The sequence below is a fragment of the Dermacentor albipictus genome, chromosome 1, assembly GCF_038994185.2.
Source record: "Dermacentor albipictus isolate Rhodes 1998 colony chromosome 1, USDA_Dalb.pri_finalv2, whole genome shotgun sequence".
Taxonomy (NCBI): Eukaryota; Metazoa; Arthropoda; class Arachnida; order Ixodida; family Ixodidae; genus Dermacentor; species Dermacentor albipictus.
The window spans coordinates 44,450,381-44,469,629 of record NC_091821.1 but is presented as its reverse complement, the minus strand read 5'-3'; the positions used below and the strand labels follow the sequence as shown (position 1 = coordinate 44,469,629).

At 46.5% G+C, this 19,249-nt stretch overlaps 1 protein-coding gene across 9 annotated transcripts in view; it reads right to left on the bottom strand.

The window, feature by feature from the left end:
* LOC135906186 (protein PRRC2A-like) overlaps window positions 1–19,249 on the bottom strand; it is a 181,214-nt gene that overhangs the window by 110,686 nt on the left and 51,279 nt on the right. For all 9 annotated transcript variants that reach the window (XM_065437452.2, XM_065437455.2, XM_065437469.2 and 6 more), the window contains exon 10: window positions 5,162–5,611. In XM_065437452.2, the coding sequence (XP_065293524.1) occupies window positions 5,162–5,611 (450 nt within the window). The remainder of the gene's footprint in view (window positions 1–5,161; window positions 5,612–19,249) is intronic.

Sequence of the window (19,249 nt, the reverse complement as noted above, 5' to 3'; positions counted from 1 at the left end):
AGCTCAGCCTGAGTGGGAAGGGCCGCCTAACGCAGGGTTTGATTAAACTCGCAAATTATTATGACTTAGCCATAAAAAGTAACCCAAACGATGTGCCTGCTATGTCTGTATTGTCTGTCTTCCTTGTGTCTGTGGTTTTATTTGCGCTAAGCCACTACTTCAAATATGGACGACCAACTAGCCCAACAGTCAACTCTTCTATGGAAAAGGCCATCATGGCTACTTTTCACCATATAACACCGACCTATGATGAGCCGCACCACAAGCACTGTCCCACTGGCGTGAACTTTTGGTGCAAGTTTATTTCTGCGGTGGCCTCAGGTCAACCAGCCCCTGCACACAAGCTGCAGCTTCCTGCCCATGTTCGAGCAGCACTCCTACCTATTGTTAGATATGGCGCCGTTTCCTGAGGCTACTTCGAGTTCCCCAGACCACATCGAATCGCAGCACAGCTAATTGAGGAATGCAGAAGCAGGGATGCCACATTCCTGAGGCAAGACACGTGCAAACAAGTTGGCGGCCCCCAGGTTGTGTGCCGCCGGGGAACTATTCGCTGCTTGTCTTCCAGAAAGCGAGGGGATAGCCCGGCACTGTTGGAAGAAAAGGGGGTCTCGAACCAAGACGGCTGTAATGCGCCGTGACATGACGGCTGTAATTGAGCGTGTCCGCCTTCGTCCGCTGTCACCCCCTACCCTCTAGGCTGACGGAGCATTGCAAGTCAGCAAGGCAAGACCGCAGTGAGCCGCCGGGTGTGACACCGCCGCACAAGCGCCTTCCATTGGATCAAGATGGCGTCATCTCAGCGGGCTCTCCTATTGGCCGAACATGACGCGTCTTCCCGAGATCGAAGGGTTTAAAAGACGGAGACCGGGAGCAGCAGAAGAGCATTCCAGAGCATTCCCTGATTGACTTCTCTCGAACTTCTTGCTGCGGGCCGCAGCGTCCGAGTTGCTGCCGGCCCGTAATGACTGTACGACTGTTACTTGAGTCTCACCTCTCTGTATATAATGTAAAATAAACCTTCCCAAATTTGTTTTCATCCCGAAGTCCGTCCTTCAACCCCTACACTATATATATGCGTCTATCTGCAAGAGAACTCCTTGAAAGATGCGAGCAAGGCAAAACACAGAATGCCATCGAGTCGCTGAACAATGTCATTTGGTCACTACAATAAAAAAAATCAGTTTGCTTTACTCCCGAGTGTTCACAGTGCTGTAGCAGATGCAGTTTGCCATTTCAATACTGGCTGTGAAAGGGCACTAACAATTACATCGCAACTGGGATACAGTCCAGGATTGTGGTCACTGTGGCGGGCTGCTGAAAAGGATGCACGACGTATCAAAAAGGCCACGAAGGCACACGAGACTGCTGTAAAGAAGCGAAAAATTACCTCAGAATGTAAAGAAATTGTGTCCTCACTGGCAAAGGACTACATTCCAGGCGGGTTTTAGGTGATCAAAGTAAATATTTTGATGTTTCCAGCAAATAAAACTTTGGGCTCCGTTTTCTCAGCTTTCATTTTTTTGTGCAGTTGCTTTCAGTCATCCCAGTGCAATTTCACAAACGAATGAAGACAGAATCATTCTGTCTTTTGCACTTAGATCGTGAAACATTGAGGAGTGCAATAACGTGATCCATCTTCATCTGTACCTAATAAAAAATTTATAATGGTTTTTTTTTGCAAGAGACGTTAGTAAGACAAAATGCACCGAAAAGTTCAAGAAAAGCTTTTGTGCTTATTTCGGCATTTAAAAAATAAACGAATAGCTTTATTGCCCATAATGGGCTTTTTCTTAACTATAATAGCTCAAAACTAATTTCAGTCATGATATCAGCACAGAAAATCATTACCTGCATGTCAAATTTCATCAATTTATTGCCAAAAATGAAAAAAAATATGTTCATTGCTACATCCCCCCTTAAGCGGTACGGTTTCACGAGGTTTTAATGTATAAATAAACATTTCATTTTTTACAGCCTACCTTCTATAGCGTGAATTTTTTTTAATCGTAAGTGGCAAATTTGGTTTCGGAGCTACAAAGGTACTTTTGGTAGTTTTTATTTTTTTACGGCAATCCAGATAAGTGATGATAGGTTACAACAATTGCATTTGTTACAACCGGGTTGCGTGAAAATATCAAAATAGGGAGATAGCAGAGCTGATGTAAGAAAGCTATGATGGTGGGGAGGCCTAGTGCCTCTCCCCACCTTCCTCCATCCAGCTGCTGATTGTGTTCAGTCGTTCAACTGCTTCCTGCTGCTCCAATCACGTGTAAAAAGCTGCGGGTGTCGGCGTTAAGAATGGCACAGCTATAACAACTGCAAAGAGGGGTCATGGGTGGCACGCGATATGCGAGCACCGCCGAGGTTGGTTGCCTCCAAACAAGTCTTCTTAAAATTGCGAGAAGGCTGCCACGGCAGCCTGTCAGCTTGAGAAATTCAAAAGAAAAGCTGAGGCCAGATCGCCACAAGCATCTCGCCACATACTTCTCACTGGCTTACACAAGAAAACCCAATGTCCATCAGCCTTGCATGCTTTACGCGAAGCTGGAAGACATCCCTCTCAAAGGCATCCAGGTGCTCCACATAGTGCAGCGAAAGGTTCCTCGCGAGGACAAAGCCCCGGAGGGATTCAATCATCTGCCGGGCCTCCTCCAAGGACAACATTGAGGCAGCCTGCCCTACCGCATCGTCGCTGCTCTCGTCACCTCGGTTAGAGGCACTTAGTTTTCCAATCTACAGCCGTGCGCTTTCTTTTCACGGGCAACGTCGTGCATTGCCGATGGTCAGCGGGCGCGTCAGCTATCTTCCGTTTCGGCAGCGAGTCAAACGAGGCTGAGAAACCTCGTGGCCAGGGACGATTTTGACGCAACCAACAACGACGAATACGAGCAATTAAACTATTAGCAGAACTGCTCTGAATGAGGAGCCAGCGAGCAACATGCGAGCAGCGCAGTAGGTGCGGTGCATTCATTTCGGAGAGAGAGGTTGCTTAGAGCTATGGGCACAGCCCACTCGTGTTTGCAGAGGTGGAAGGGCGACAGGAGAGAGGAGTGAGGAGATGGCTGGAAAACATGCCAGAAAATGAGCACACGGCAGTTGTTGAAGCAGCGGCCCGAATTTCTCGGTTTCTTTTTGTTCTCTTCGGGGGATTTCGCATTTCACTACCTTTCAGGTTGGACACCCAGCAGCCAGACTTCATCGTTACAACCAATAAAACGGCATTGGGGCATTGCAATAAGAGAGTTATTTTCACCATGGAAAACATACATAAGTCGACGGTGCAGCAGCTTCTCATTGTTATAACCGATATACAGTCGCCGACCGTTCATTCGGACCTCACGGGGATTGCGGTAATGTCCGAATAAACAGGTGTCTGAAAAAGCAGATTAACAAAAAAAAAAATGGAATCCTTTATTTCCATGCACTTATTCGGGCTAGGCAGTAGGCTTGAAGAAATCATGAATGTGCCGTTGCACGCTGTTCCGTTTACGTGCAATCATATAAGTCTGTATCTTGGAGAGGGTCGTACGGTCACTAGAGGCGGCTGAAAGCACAGTCACTGCTTGCACACACTCCGCATGCGACGGCAGAGTAGCACATGGTGCGTCATCTTCCGACTCAGAGTCATCGTCCGGCAGTGCAGCAGACACCTGACGAATGATCTTGCTGTCGTTGAGTTCTGCGCATGTCAATACAGCAGCGTCAGCACCTATGAAACTGTCAAATGAGACGGTTTCCGGAATCGCAATGCAACCACTGTGCAGGTCTCGGCAGAACATTTTCCGCGTCGGTAGGGAGCACATCGGAAGGCGACAAATCTTAGGCCTCCTGGCACCCGCTTGCCGGCATTGCCCAGCACAGTCTGCGCGGGCACTGTTCGCACCATTGGACCCTTGACGCAATGTTAACTTATGCCACGTTGAATCACTGAAACCTCGACACAGCACACAAAGCAAACACCGCCGTGCCGACACAAGTCGCCCAAACGAAAAATGCAGCCTGCTCGCAGCGTCTTGCGCGAAGAAACAAATCAGCTGCTGGATTGTCTTGACATGGCTTACTAATCTGAAACCGGAACTGCTGCAGAGCCACTCTATCAAACCAGGCACAACGATGATGATAAGCAGGGATTTCCAGTATCGCCACTTCGTGGGGCAGCAAGGAGGCTCCGTTCAACACAAAAATGGCGTTCAAGTCGAACCATGCACCGGTCCACAGTAGGTCGTGCACCGGTCAGAGTCGGTGCATGGTTGCTCGACCAAGTTGGCTCAAGGAGTGTCCGAAAAATCAGACGAGAGGTTGCAAGGTGTCCGAACTTTCGGCAGTTGTTATACATTATGGTCTATGGGGAGAATGGCGGTGCCGCAAAGCTGACCGAATAATCAGGCATGTCCGAATTTTTAGAGTCTGGAAAATCAGTCGACGACTGTATTGTTAAAATTGGTATCGTTATAAGTGGGTTCAACTGTATGCGTGTTTTTGAGTTGAACTTTATGCAAGTTTATTTGTCTATGGAAAGGCTACTTAATTCAATTCTTGTATACATTTAGCTTGCAGGCTACTGGAACAGGCACTTCCTAGGAAAGTGCGCGGAGAAGTGTAACCTCTACACTCGCGGGGATACCATACGGTCGCACTTTGCACTTTCCGGACGGTGTCGTAATGCATGCTTGCGCTTTGGCATAGTTAAGTGCCCACCTCTAGCGAGACCACAGTGTCCACAGAAACGTATGTTAAAAATAAACGGCAAGAAACATTGCACATTTTAGGCAACACGGAGCTATCTTTTTGTCTAATATAGTTTTCTTGGCATCAGCACCTGTGTTGTGCACATCACTCTTATTATACGATGCTTTGGTGGTGAATGGCGGCTGAATCTATGGAAAATAGAAAACGCGCGGGCCAAGTACTAACAGCAATGTTTTCACGGATAGCTATTCTCAGGAAAAGTTATGAACTGATGTTTTGATGGGTTTAGTGGTTAATTTTGGGGCTTTCGCTATAACGACCTCTCAGAGCAACGAACAATTTACTGCGGTCCCCTGAACTTCGTAATATCGAGATTTCACTGTACAGGATAACCAGAAGTGCACTAGTAAAGCAACAACTATTGCTTACAAGAAACATGCAGAACTCTTGAACTCAGCACAACACACACCTGGTATCCACTCGACGACTGCTGCCTAAAATCTGGCCTCTCGCGACTAGGCAGCAGCGTGCCTCCTCGGACATCCTCCCGGCTCTCGCTTGAATGGCACGAGCGCTGATCCAGGTCTTCCTTTTCAGCAGGCACAGGTGTGGACTCATCAGGCACACTGGGCTGCTGCTGCTGCTGCTGCTGCTGCGGTTGCTGCTGTTGCTGGCCGGCAGCGTTGGCGGCAGCAGCCGTGGCGGCGGAGGACTGCTTGATTTGCTCGTAACGCTTCTCCTCCTCTTCTCTGCGCTGTCTGGTGCGCTCCACAGTCACCGCCATCTCATCATTCTGCTGCTGCCGTCGCTGCCGCCACAGTTCTTCCTCGTCACCAGTCAGCTGGTCAAGGCCTGGGCGACTAGCACCTCGAGATGGTGTCACTGGGCCGACACCAAATCCAGAATGGTGCGACGGTTGCTGCACACAAGCAAAGTAAATTCCTTTAGACTGACAAACATTTGTGCGTGGCCAACAACAAGGGGGGACGTGGGTTCGAAAATCTACTTCCTTATTTCTTCATGGATTTTGGTGGAAATTGGCACAAATGTTTAGAATGTCTCCTAGATGCTTCCACAAAAGTTTCAGAGCAATATCTTGAGAACATTTTATTCAATTTTATTACACAGAATTTTTCTCCCTCTTACTTTCTGGAGAGCCTGGGGAACTTAAAAAACATGATAGAAGGCTTGTTATGTATTGACTGCATAGCTAAATGCGTGCTGAAGGTCGTGACATTCGTGCTTTTTTTTTTTCCGCAACACCAATTTTTTGGATTGCCATATTTTATGTTACCTTCACATCAAGCACGCTTTCAGGGTAGAAAAATAGCCATATCGTAAACTTGCAAAGGGTCAAGATAAGAAAGCAAGAATATCACGACCTGCACTGCAGCCCAAGGAACGTGACAAAAAAAACGGAGCCAAAATATGTTAAACGGTAACAAAGAAATCAGCTCCAGAAACTGAGCAAAAAGGCAGAAAAACAGTTTCGAGAAAACGGCTCTCAAAAGTTTCACCTTCTCTTCAGTTCTCTAAAAGGCACCAAATTTGTAGTCTTTGGGGTGTTTTGTGATGTGGGGCTTCTTGTACATGTGGCCTCTGATCTGGTGTGCTTCCCCGCCCCCCTTTTTCTTTTTATAGGGCATTCTTTGCTGCTTTTGCTCTACTAAGAGCATGGTGCCTAGGTTTCAAACCAAGTAACGTGCAGAACTTTGTGTAGGCATCAATATAGTTCCAGTGTACATTCAGGCAGCCTGTACACGCAGGCTGCGCAATTGATAGCAATCTCCAGTACAATCAATCAGGATGGGTTTTTTTTTTTTGTAGAATTGACCATGTTACTGAATGAAGGCTCCGAATGTCAGCAGCCTGCCAAGTCATCTTTATTTGACAATGGCTGTAGAACTTACGATCAGAGAGCCAGTGATAGATATGCAGCTGCTAGGTGCTTTCCAGAATTGTACTTTTGTATGATGCCCCAATCACTTCTGCAGCCAGGTGTGTGTGCCAGCCCAAGGGGCCTAGTGAACAGAGCTCATGATGGAGTTCTCTTTATGAAGGGGTGGTATGACAGATATTGCTATGAGCTATCGTTACAATAGAGTGGACGCGCAATATGCTTGGTTGTGGATCCGAGATGACGACGCACAAAATGCCTAGCCGCAGATGCAAGGAGCCAACGCGCGATGTGCTTAGTCGCGCAGTTTGAGGTGCCGACGCACGAAGTACCTAGCCGCACAGTGCGACGTGCTGACGCGCGAAATGCCTAATCGCGGGTTCCAGGAGTCGACACTCCACGTGCTTATTCGCGCAGTCCGAGGTGCTGACGCACGAAATTCCTAGCAGCGCACTCGAGGAGTCGATACTCGATGTTCATATTCGCGCAGTCGGTGGCACCGATGCACAAAATGCTCAGGTGAGGGTCCGAGAAGTCTGCGCTCGATGTGCATGATTGCAGAGTCTGAGACTCCCTATGCGCAAAATGTTTAGCCGCGTGCCCGAGGATTGCGTGCGCGATGTGCTTAGTCACGAATTCGGAAACACTGAGTGCTGAAAAGCTCAGCCGCATGTCCGAGGATTCCGCGCGTGAATCTTGGTCGCGAAGTGCGCGTCACGAATGCTCGGAATGCTTAGCCGCGAGTCTAAAACTTTCACAAGCATTGAGATCGGACACGCTACTGCGATGTCCGCATAGCGCCCGTTTTGACACGTCGAGATTCCACGAGTGGAGACGTCCAGACTCGCGAGGTGCAAAGAGCCGAGCAGACGAAGCAAGCGCCAGACCAATGGCGAACCACGCTGGAGTCACATAGCAGGTGCGGCCAATCGTAGACTCCGGCACAACCTTCAATCATTTGCTTTATGCACGCGTTTCTGTATGGAGGAGATCGCTGAAGCGGCAAATTTGAAGACTGATAAATGCGCTTTCAAACGAGACCAAGATGGCGACGCTCGGTTGCACCATTCCGGAGATACAGTCGCCGACCGTTTATTCGGACCTCACGGGGACTGCGGAAATGTCCGAATAAACAGGTGTCCGAAAAAGCAGATTAAGAAAAAAAAATGAAATCCTTTATTTCCACGCACTTATTCGGGCTCGGCAGTAGGCTTGAAGAAATCGTGAATGCGCCGTTGCACGCTGTTCAGTTTACGCACAATCAGATAAGCCTGAATCTCGGAGAGGGTCGTACGGTCACTATAGGCAGCTGAAAGCACAGTCACTGCTCGTACACGCTCCGCATGCAACGGCAGCGTAGCAAGCACATGGTGCGTCAACTTCCGACTCGGTCATCCTCCGACGGTGCAGCAGAAACCTGACGAATGATCTTGCCGTCGTCGAGTTCTGCGCATGCCAGTACAGCAGTGTCAGCACCTGTGAAACTGTCAATGAGACGGTGTCCGGAATCGCAATGCAACCACTGCGCAAGTCTCGGCAGAACATTTTCCGCGTCGGTAGGGAGCACATCGGAAGGCGACAAATCTTAGGCCTCCCGGCACCCATTTGCCGGCATTCCGCAGCGCAGTCTGCACGGGCACTGTCGGCGCCATTAGAAACTTGACGCGATGTTTCCGTGTGCCGCATTGGATCACCGAAACCTCGACACAGCACACAAAGCAAACACCACCGTGCCGACACCAGTCACACAAACGAAAAAACGCGGTCTGCTCGCAGCGTCGTGCGCGAAGAAACAAATCAGCTGCTGGATTGTCTTGACATGGCTTACTAAGCTGAAACCGGAACTGCTGCCGAGCCACTCTATCAAACTAGGCAGAAACGATGATGAGCGGGGATTTCCAGTAGCGCCACTTCGTGGGGCAGCAAGGAAGCTCCGTTCGAAACAAAAATGGCGTTCAGAAAGTCGAACCATGCGCCGGTTTGAGTCGGTGCATGGTGCTCTCGACCGAGTTGGCTCAAGGAGTGTCCGAAAAATCAGACGAGAGGTTGCAAGGTGTCCGAACTTTCGGCAGTTGTTATACATTATGGTCTATGGGGAGAATGGCGGTGCCGCGAAGCTGACCGAATAATCGGGCATGTCCGAATTTTCGGAGTCTGGAAAATCGGTCGGCGACTGTATTGTGGCTTCCAAAACGCTGTTCTTTCTTGATTTCCGCGAGATTTTTCGGCACTTTGATTGATAAAGCAAATTTTTTAAAGCACTTTTAAGTGGTTTACAGTGATGATATTTCGGTATCACATAGAAAAAAGGTTATAGCAACTGAAAATGCGATTTTCAAGAAATCGATTTTTTGGCAATTTTTCGCAATGCGAAAGCCGCGTCCCCCCTTAGACATTTATGCATGTTGTGATGAAACAAGCAACGCAATACGAAACATACAGACACATCAGCTATGACAGCAAGATTACACAAGTGACTAACACAATTTACGAAGTTCCATTCTTTAGTTTATCAGCAGTTTATGAGGTGTCAGTTTAGGGAGGGCTTTTATAGGATCTCTGCAGGCGAGGTTTTGATACCAAATACTTGATTCCCCGCTCTGCCACAGCTGCTCTCGCAATAAGTGGCAAAATAATCCCCATTCAGCTTTAAAAGAAATCATTTTTATTGTACGTTAAAGAGCCCCTCACCAAGTTTGGCCATTTTGGCCTGACACGCGCAAAAAATACATTGCACAATATTCATCGTGTCTGCAAAGCATTACATCACTACACACCGGGGAAAGATCAGAAATTTCAAACCGAATGCCGTTTATAGTTCTCCTCGCGGCAGCTGTGCTCCAAGTCGGACGGTGACATAAGTGTGGCCCTGCGCCTACGCAGTCATGTACAAAATTACACTTTCGTCACAAAGTCAGCAAAATGTTTGTTTCAAATATTTGTACACTATTGAATATTCGAATAACTAAGAATACGAATATAGTCGAACCCACTTATAACAATACCAGTTTTAAACATTATAACTGTTACAGTGATAAGCTGCTGCACCAATGTTTGTATGTTCAGGGGCGGGAATGCTCACAGTCATTTTGGAGCAATTTCTGGAACAAGTGAAATTGTGTTTTGAAAGAGTTTGGTGCAGGAAAAAATTGCATTTTGGAGTAACTTGAAGCAGGCCAATCTGAATTTTCGCAGAATAATAGAATAATGAAAATGGCACCGCACAACACCAGCACTATACAGCAATTGTATCAATTCTCTCCCTACCATGAGGAAAATGGGTGTTTTTTGCAGGTTACACCAGCTTTTTATGTTCATGATTTTAAATATATAAAAAAAAAAGAAGAATGACTGCACTCTGAATGCGTAGATGTCATTAACAAGATATATGTCATCAAAAAGAGATAAATTCCCAGAATCAAAACTGTAGGATAAAATTGAACAAGGTTTGTTAAGACAAGCTTGCATCAAATAAAAAAACTATGTAACAAAAGCTATGATATACAAAATGTATTGCAGTCAACTAGGCACTATTTCTGGAAAAATCGATTTCTCATTGAATAAGTATTCAACTGAATAAAGGGAAAATCAGACATCCACCCATTCGTAGCAATTGCTACAAAGGAAACCCATACGGGTTCCTCGAAAGAAAAGCCTCATAGTTGAAGAAAAATTCGTCCTGGTCCAGGACTCAAACCCAGGACCACCGCCTTTCCGGGGCAGCCGCTCTACCATCTGAGCTAACCAGGCGGCTAGCAGATCGCAGGGCGAAGTCGAATTTGTCAACAACATGAAGCAAAGGCAAGAGTTTGACGTAGTAGTTTTGCGGAAACCCACAAGGTGGAGAGAAGTAATGAATAAAGGGAAAATCGGACATCCACCCATTCGTAGCAATTGCTCCAAAGCAAACCGAGGAGGATCCCGTATGGGTTTCCTTTGTAGCAATTGCTACGAATGGGTGGATGTGCGATTTTCTCTTTATTCAATTCCTCGCAAACTCCATCCTGATGCAACTTCACCGCAGATCTCACAAACCAGTCAGTTTAGTAGCGAGACATCCTGATTGATCACTTTACACCAGCTACACAGAACCACCGCAAGTATTACACGAGAAAACACCGATACTGTTCACTGCTGCAAGTCCGACGACAATGTACGGTGCAGCAGGCTTCATGAACAAGGCCGTTGCGCTGTCGGCGGTCTGATAACGCCGACTCTTTCACTCCATGGCCGTCGTAGATGCAATCTTGTCGAGCGTAGCTTGCTCACGTGCTCTTATCCACTTACTCTTCAGTCACGACAGCCATGTTCAATTCTTCAGCGAGTGTAACCGGCGTGTGAATATGCGTGATCCGGCCAAGCAGTTGAGGCGACGATGTTCCGCAGCGGTAAGACTTCAGCAGCGAACTACCGAGCATCCTCTGCCAAATGCAATGACGGAATCACTTTTGGAAGTTTATTGCTGCCAAGCATCCTGTGCCAACTGCAACGATGGAATCGCTTTCGGAAGTTTATTGCATCTTGCATGTTTCCCCCCATAACGATTCACGGAATGAAACTGTCGAACCTCCAGCACATCCAGCATAGCAGTCTAAGACAAAATGGCAGCTGTTTTCATCGTTTAAACGCTCGTGGCCCATGGAGCCATAAGCTTTCAAAGGAAGAGAAGGAGCGAGGAGAATGTTTATATTAACAAGGGTCTGAGGCAGGGCTGCCCTTTCACCCCAGCTGTCTATGATGTACATGGTGAGGATGGAGAGGGTGCTAGAACGAAGTAATATCGGGTTTAATCTCTCATGCGAACAGGCGGTTATAGAAGTAAAGCAGCAGCTTCCAGGTTTATTCTATGCAGGCGACATTGTGTTGCTAGCTCAAAAGTGATTTGCAATGTCACGACAGGAATCTAGACAGGAAGGCGAGAATTTAGGTTTGAAATTTAGCATTATAAAATCAGGTGTTGCAATATTCCATGAAAACAGAGGACAGTGGTAATACAGGGCCAGGAAATACCTCGAGTAAAAGAATATAAATTTCCTGGTATATGGATAAAGGAAGGCAATAGATATATGCAAACAAGAAAAAACAAGAACAGTAAAGGGGAAGAGAAACGCAGTCATAATGAAGTGCAGAGCACTATGGGGATACAATAGGTACAAGGTGCTTCGAGGTATGTGGAAAGGTGTAATGGTTCCAAGACCTACTTTTGCAAGTGCGGTTGTTTGCTTTAAATCACTGGTACAATCAGGACTCGACGGGAACCAAAGCTGAGTGGGTCGCCTCACATTGGGCGCTCACGGGAAGACTACAAATGAAGCTGTGCAGGGTGATATGGGCTGGGCTAGTTTTGAAGTTAGGGAAGCGCGCAGTAAAATTGAGTATAGAGAACGACTGAGGAATATGGTAGAAAGTAAATGGGCTGGGAGTGTTGAGGTATCTGTACAGGAAAAACATTGATTCACAGTGGAACAAAAGAACTAGGAAGCTTACCAGCAAGTATGCAGCCTGTGGAGTGGGCAACACAGCAACTAAGAACGTCAAGCGGAAAGTAGAGAGGCTGAAATAATCTCATGGGTTGCAGCAATGGAAAAGAAACCTGCCATGCGTAATTACTTGAGCAAAAAAACAAAATCTGGAGAGAAACACTACGATAACTCAAAAGAAAGCTCATTACTTCTCGCAGCGAGATGAGGATGCCTTAGAACACACACCTATAAAGTGAGATATAAGAAGGAAGAAGCATGGGCCGTAGGAGTTGAGGAGGACTTCGAGATGAAAAATTTGGGAGGTTTATTTACATTATTTACAGTGAGCGTCAACAGTCGTACAGTCATTATGGGCCGGCAGCAACTCGGACGCTGCGGCCCGTCGCAAGAAGTTCGAGAGAGATGAATAGAGGAAAGCTCTAGGAATGCTCTCCTGCTGCTCCCGGTCTGCGTCTTCTAAGCCCTTCGGTGTCAATAAGACACGTCGCGTTCGGCCAATGGGAGAGCCCGCTCAGGTGACGCCATTTTCGGCCAATGGTAGGCGCCCATGTGATGGTGTCACACCCGGCGTAGAGAGTCGCTGCTCAGGTGTTTGTCCGAGGGCTTTCTTCTCCCTGCGGTCTTGCCTTGCTGACTTGCAATGCGCCGTCCCCATAGAGGGTAGGGGGCGACGCCGCCAGGTTGTCATGGCGCATTACAGCCGTCTTTCTTCGTGACCCACTTTACCCGCAACAGTGCCAGGACGGAAGAGTCCCTTCCCTTCACTTTCGGGAAGAGCCAAGCAGTGAATAGCTCCCCCGGCTGCACACGAAGTGGGGTCCGCCAACTTGTTTGCACGTGTCATGCCTCAGGAATGTGGCATCCGTGCTTCTACTCTCCCTTATTAGCTGTGGTGCGATTCGATGTGGTCTGGGGAACTCGAAGTAGGCTCAGGAAACGGTCCCATATCTAACAGGGCTTGCTACAGTAAAGCTAAGCAAATGATGGAGCATGTTTTATTAGAAGTGAAGATATCTGCCCAGCGGTCGATTTAGGCACCACTGGCCTCCTTGAAGGGCCCTTGGGTTCAGCGAGAGCAGGGGGAAAGTAAACATGTCCGCAATAGAGATTAAAGAGGTGATTTCAAGATTTGTGGAAGCAGGGAAATGACAAAAAACGGAGACGTACAAAAACAAAGTTCCCAATAAGGCGTCAGAAAATTTGGTTACGAGTATTCATTGCGTTTTTTTTTTTTTAACTTAGGTAGGAAATTAGGCAGTATAATAGAAGAGCTCGGTGGCACAACCTACCGCCCGTTCCAAAGGGGCCACACAAAACATCCATCCACCCATACAGCCAATCATCACTCGCCATCTTGGTCACATGCTCAAAGTGGCGAACAGTAGCGTGCGCGGAGAATTTCTTTGCCATTTTTTTTTTTCACCTTTTTCGCAATGCCCTCATCTCTCACGCAACACCTGGTGCGCTTTCGCAGCAGCAATTGTTACCTTTCACCTGCTTTGCTCCGTCGAGGCGGGCTCATGTTGTGGAGTCACTTCCAATAGAAATTTAGGTGCCGTTTTTTGTGCATCCTGACGACACCACAACTTTTTCGCTCAATTAGCCACTGGATGCTATCGCAATAAAATTGAAGATTTGAAATCTGCTCAGAGAACTGAATGAAACATCTGAAATTGGTTGAAGAATAAATATTATAGCTCTAGACACCATGCCCCACCTAATTTTGGAGTTTTCACTATAGCAACCTCTCAGAATAAACAATTTGACCAATCCCCTGGAGTTCATTATATCAAGATTTTACTATTTTTCTTATTTTGGCAATTGTAGGGCACTAAAGGTTAATGAAACTTGCAAAGTTTTGACTTTTGCTCCTATGGAATACAACACAGTCCATCTTTAACAATAGAAATTAAAATCGTTCTGGTTTCCCAAGCCTTCACGGCAAGATACTTTTTTGGTATAGTAAATCCTAATGTACCAGTAAAGCTTGAACAAGTTGTTTTTATTGATCCTATAAGGGAGGACATGGGTTGTTGAGAAAACAGTTATTTCTTGATCAAATCTGATAAAACTGTCTATGCTCATTCAGTGTTTCTTCATATTTACTTTAAATATCTAATTATATTTTGCATATGCATACATAGTAGCTGCCGAGATAATTACATTCTATTGTTTGTTGAAACAATTAAAATTTACCTACTAAAGGGAAAGCTGCAACCAACATATAATTGGACACTAGAGTGCATAAGGATAGCAACGCTGGAAACGGATTCGAAATTTAACAATTGTCATTTTACAGCCCACTGAAGTTTTGTGTTCACAGTATCAATTATAAGCGCAACTGTAAATGTAAATCAAAAAAACTTGGAGCTGAAAATAAATCTGCTCGCAGCGTTGCTTTCTCAAAACATTTAGCTCTTTGCTGCAAAATAAATAATGGCTCTAGCTGTCCTATATCCAAAGATATTAATACAGCAAGCAAACAAAGTGACGAAAAACCATGTTTTGAGAAGAATGAGAAAAAGAAATTTTGCTCAGTGCAATTCCGAGGCATTGCTATTTACATATTTGCATTAGAACCGACTCTTAAGGCTCATAGTAATCTGCTTGCAGCACTTCCAGCTTAATGCTAATCATATATGGCCATGTTCAGATAAGAATGGTAATCGAGGTCCCATGACCATTCTTGGTTTTCATTGTAATTTTTATGTCATGGGTAAATGTGTCCACACAAAGGAATGAACCTTAGTTTTGCAAGAAACTTTAATATTTTTTATATATCAAAATTTTTCTATGCACCGAGAATAATTTCATATTTTCGAAGAATCAATTACATACCAATGTAACTTAGGTTGATAAATTAGAGAATACAAAAAACGTTTGACCGCCACCAGCCAGTTCTTGTGACATCAGGTGAAATAGAGAATTTATTCCCATTTTGACGCGTTAAGAACGCCGCTAACAAGCGAGTAGAAGCTCTACAAACATTGAGGATGGTTCGGATATTGCGGTAAATAAAATGTAACCAAGTTCAGTGAGTGCTAAAACAAATTTCTGACAGTTACTATTTCTAAGCGGAAGTAATAAGACACTCTTGATAACAAAAACAAACTCAGTTTTGTATTCATTTTCATACTTTGAAACAATATAATGCAACACTTTTGTACTTTATAATTATCGAGTATTGAGGATTATTCAGGCAAATTTTAGTGAAATTCGATTATGATTTTTTTTTTAAATCCAAGTCAAAGTTGTCACTTTTTTGACGTCTTTGAACTTCGGCCAATTTTGAGGCCATATTGAAAAATATCTGTCAAGTGTAGAGCTACAAAACTTGCCTAAAGTGAGTAGAAGTAGCTGGAAAATACTGAGAAAAAGATTCAGCTTGGACATTGTGGAGTTTCTGGCTCTCGCGGCGTTTTTCAGGCTCTGGCGATGGTTGTGTGGAGGCCATTGCGTTTTATTGTCGGGGGGGCTCTGTGTCCCTCTCCTCCTTGCCTGGACGAGGTGGCAGCGGATCATAAAACACTCTCGCTCTGCTGTCGTCCTGCCCACGCGAAGGTCAACAGGCTTTCGCCATTGGCTAACATTTTGGCGGGTTTCGGGCCCTGCTTTCGTGCACTCCGGGTAAGCGCGCACCCCGAGAGACCACATCGGGGCGTCTGAAAGTGCGTACGTGTTCCTCTCTGCCGGCGGCGGCCCCCTTTGTCCGCCGCCGGCCGATGGTTACTTCGGCTCATCGGGGTCCCGGCTTCGGCAGGGGCGCGCGTACTCTTCCGTCGTCTCGATGTCCTGAGGCAGCGTCTGCCGATCGTGCTCCCGTCTGTTCGTGTGTCGTTTCTTTCTATTTCTCTTTTCTCTGCTTTGGGGCGCGCAATGGCAGGCGCTGACCGAAGGATAGGCAACTTCTTACTGCTGGGGTTCTTTGTTCCTCGTTTCTTTGTTCTCTGTCGCAGTGCACCATCAGCGGCCACCGGCGTCCATTCGGCCATGTTTTGTATAATTCGATTCAGATTCGGACGTTATGTTAAAACATGTGTCTGTATTGAATCCAACCTTAAGGGGCGACGCGGCGATTGAAGTGGTCAAAATTGTCAAAATTTTCGATTTTCCGATTTATTTTTTTTCGCAATCCTCGGACCTTCTTTTACCTCGTGGTGAAACATTATAACAATATACGCGGTAGAAATCGAGAAAACAGCATTTTCCTAGAGCGCCGTTATAAAAAATTGCGAAAAAATCGGGCCTCGGAAGGTGCCGTCACACCGCGGATAGCTCGGCTATCTGACGACGCAGCGCCGCCATCTTGGCATCATCGTAAAGAGGAGAGATCGGAGCTCAAGATAGCCGCAGCGCCGTATTTCTCCCCTGAAAAATAACGCCAGCAAACGCGAGCGAAAAAGAGGTAAAAGCGGCATCGTGATTGGGCGCAGTAGTCACGTGGGGAACATGGAGCGCTCCTATTGGCTGTTCTACATTTGAATTGCCCGCGAAACACACTCGCGCGCATTGGCGCAGTAGCGCTTTGCGCGTTCCGTTCATTGTGTTTGCCCATCGTGGCAGCCAAACTACCCTAACGTACGTGTTCCGTGATGAGCCCCAAAGGAGCCAAGTTCCGAACGGCCCACGCGTACGGAAAACGACGAAAGGCGTTGAACAGAAGCCGAAAACTACCCGCCGAAGCGGATGCCGCTGCCGCGTCGACTAGGTGCGACCGGCGCACGCGGGTGATCGGGAAAGCACGTCTGCGTGCAGCGCTGACGACGCGACCGCGTGCCGTGACTGTGGGCTGTGTTGACGACGCGACCGGGTGCGGTGGCAATAACGCGACCGTGGGCTGTGGTGACGATGCGCCCGCGTGCGATGGTGAAGGCGCACCCGCGCGTGGTCGTGACGGCAATGTGACATCGGCGAGAGCAGACGTCGCGTCAAATATTCAGCTGCGGATTTCAGCTCCAGTTCTCACGAATGAAGAGATTGCGAAACGAGCGGTGACAAGAGCGTATGTTTTGAATGCGCTGTCATCTAGCTCTGCAACAAAGAGGAAATTTCAGCTTTTGAAAGAATGCGTGTGTGCCGACTACGTGGTTCCCGAGTCATCATCTGCGGCGGGCTGCTAAAAAGGATGCACGACGTATCAAAAAGGCAACGAAGGCACATGAAACTGCTGTAAAGAAGCGAAAAATTATCTCAAAATGTAAAGGAAATGTGTCCTCACTGTCAAAGGACTACATTCCAGGCGGGTTTTAGGTGCCCAAAGTAAATATCTTTATGTTTCCAGCAAATAAAACGTTGGGCCCCGTTTTCTCAGCTTTCACTTTTTGTGCAGTTGCTTTCAGTAATCCCAGTGCAATTTCACAACAAATAAAGACAGAATCATTCTGTCTTTTGCACTTAGATCGTGAAACATTGATGAGTGCAATAAAGCTGTCCATTTTCATCTGCACCTCATGAAAAAATTTATAATAAGTTTTTTGCAAAGGTCGTTAGTAAGACAACATGCAGAGAAAAGTTCAAAAGAAGATCTTGTGCTTATTTCGGCATTTAAAAAATAAACCAATAGCTTCATTGCACATAATGGGCTTTTTTGAACATGCTGGTATGAAAATCTTGACAAACTTATGTGTAATTAATTTGGGGCATGACCATTAGAGGATGTCAAGTGTTCTAACTCAGGAACTATAATAGCTCAAAACTGATTTCAGTTATGATATCAGCATAACAAATCATACCTACATGCCAAATTTCGTCAATTTATTCCCATAAATAAAAAAAAATTTTTTTATTGCCACGTCCCCCCTTAATAAATGTTCCTTGTGACTTCTCGAGAGATTTGCCTAGGGTCTCCTTTGCTGCGCGCGCGGTCTCGCCTTCCCCTAAGCTGGGGGCCGGCGGGGCGCGTACACGCGCAGCTGCGCGTCGGCACACGGAGCGGGCCGGAGCAGGCGCGGATGCGCAGTGCCCTGCGCGCGCGGCGGCTGGGAGTGCTCAAACCCGCGGTAGTCGTCCGGCGCGTGTGGAATCTGAGCGTGCGCGCCGTGAGCGTCACGAGAAAACCGCAACATCTGTACGCATCTTGCCTTGAATCTGCCCTGAAAAGTGCCTTTTTTGCACCGCATAGCTCGTGAAGCAAATTTGCGATTTTTTATTTAGAAGATTGACACAGCAAGGAAATGTTTTTTTTTTATTTGTTAGAATAGTAGAAGTTGCAAAGACGTAACAAAAAAATCTTTATGTGCGGAAACAATTTATTGTGCATGCAGTGAGGCTCCAAACTTGCAACTTTGCGAAGTGGCAAAAAGTACATTCTCCACCTCTTGTGACAAGATTTTTTTCCCGAGAAAACTACTAAGTTTCTTGCAAAACTAAGGTTCATTCCTTTGTGTGGACACATTTACCCATCACATATAAAAATGTCATTGAACAAAAAATGGTCATGGGACCTCGATTACCGTTCTTATCTCAACATGTCCATATATATATAAAAAAAAACACAGGTATGCTGCCACAGACAGACGAGCGAAAAGTTTGTGTTGAGAAAAATAGCTTGATTTTTTCAGGAATATAATGAAGTATATACAGTAGAATCTCGATTATACGAATTCCTCGGGAGCACGCGAAAATTCGTATCATCCCGAATTCGTATGAGCCAAAACAAGCCAATCTCGACATGATAATGAACACAAACTTTATTGGCCACAGCTACTTCCGGCCGAAAAAGTCAGTTATGCACGCTTGCACTTTTTTGCCCTCGAGGTCGTTGACGAGACACGCCTGAAAGGCATAAAATCGTGCAGCGGTTTCGTCGCTCACGTTGCCGGCACTTACGGTGCGGCGCAGAACATCGAGCGCGTTAAGGCTTTCTGACGTCGACGGCAGCTGATCGCACTCGTCGGCATCTTCACCATCACTCTCTGTCTCGACTTCATTCACTTCGTCGACCAACTCTTCAATGGATCTTAACCCGCAGGTCGCGACGTTGTCGTCCGCGGTGACGAAGTCGTGTGCGGAAGCTTCAGTTTGTAGACTCCCCCAGCCTTCAATAAAGTCCTCATCGGGCTCTTCATTTTCTCCCGTCGGAGCCGCGTCCCGTCCCGTTTTAAACCCACATTTGCGAAAACAGTTCGCGATAGTGTCCGAGGTCACATTATCCCAGGACATGGCCAAAAAATGCAAC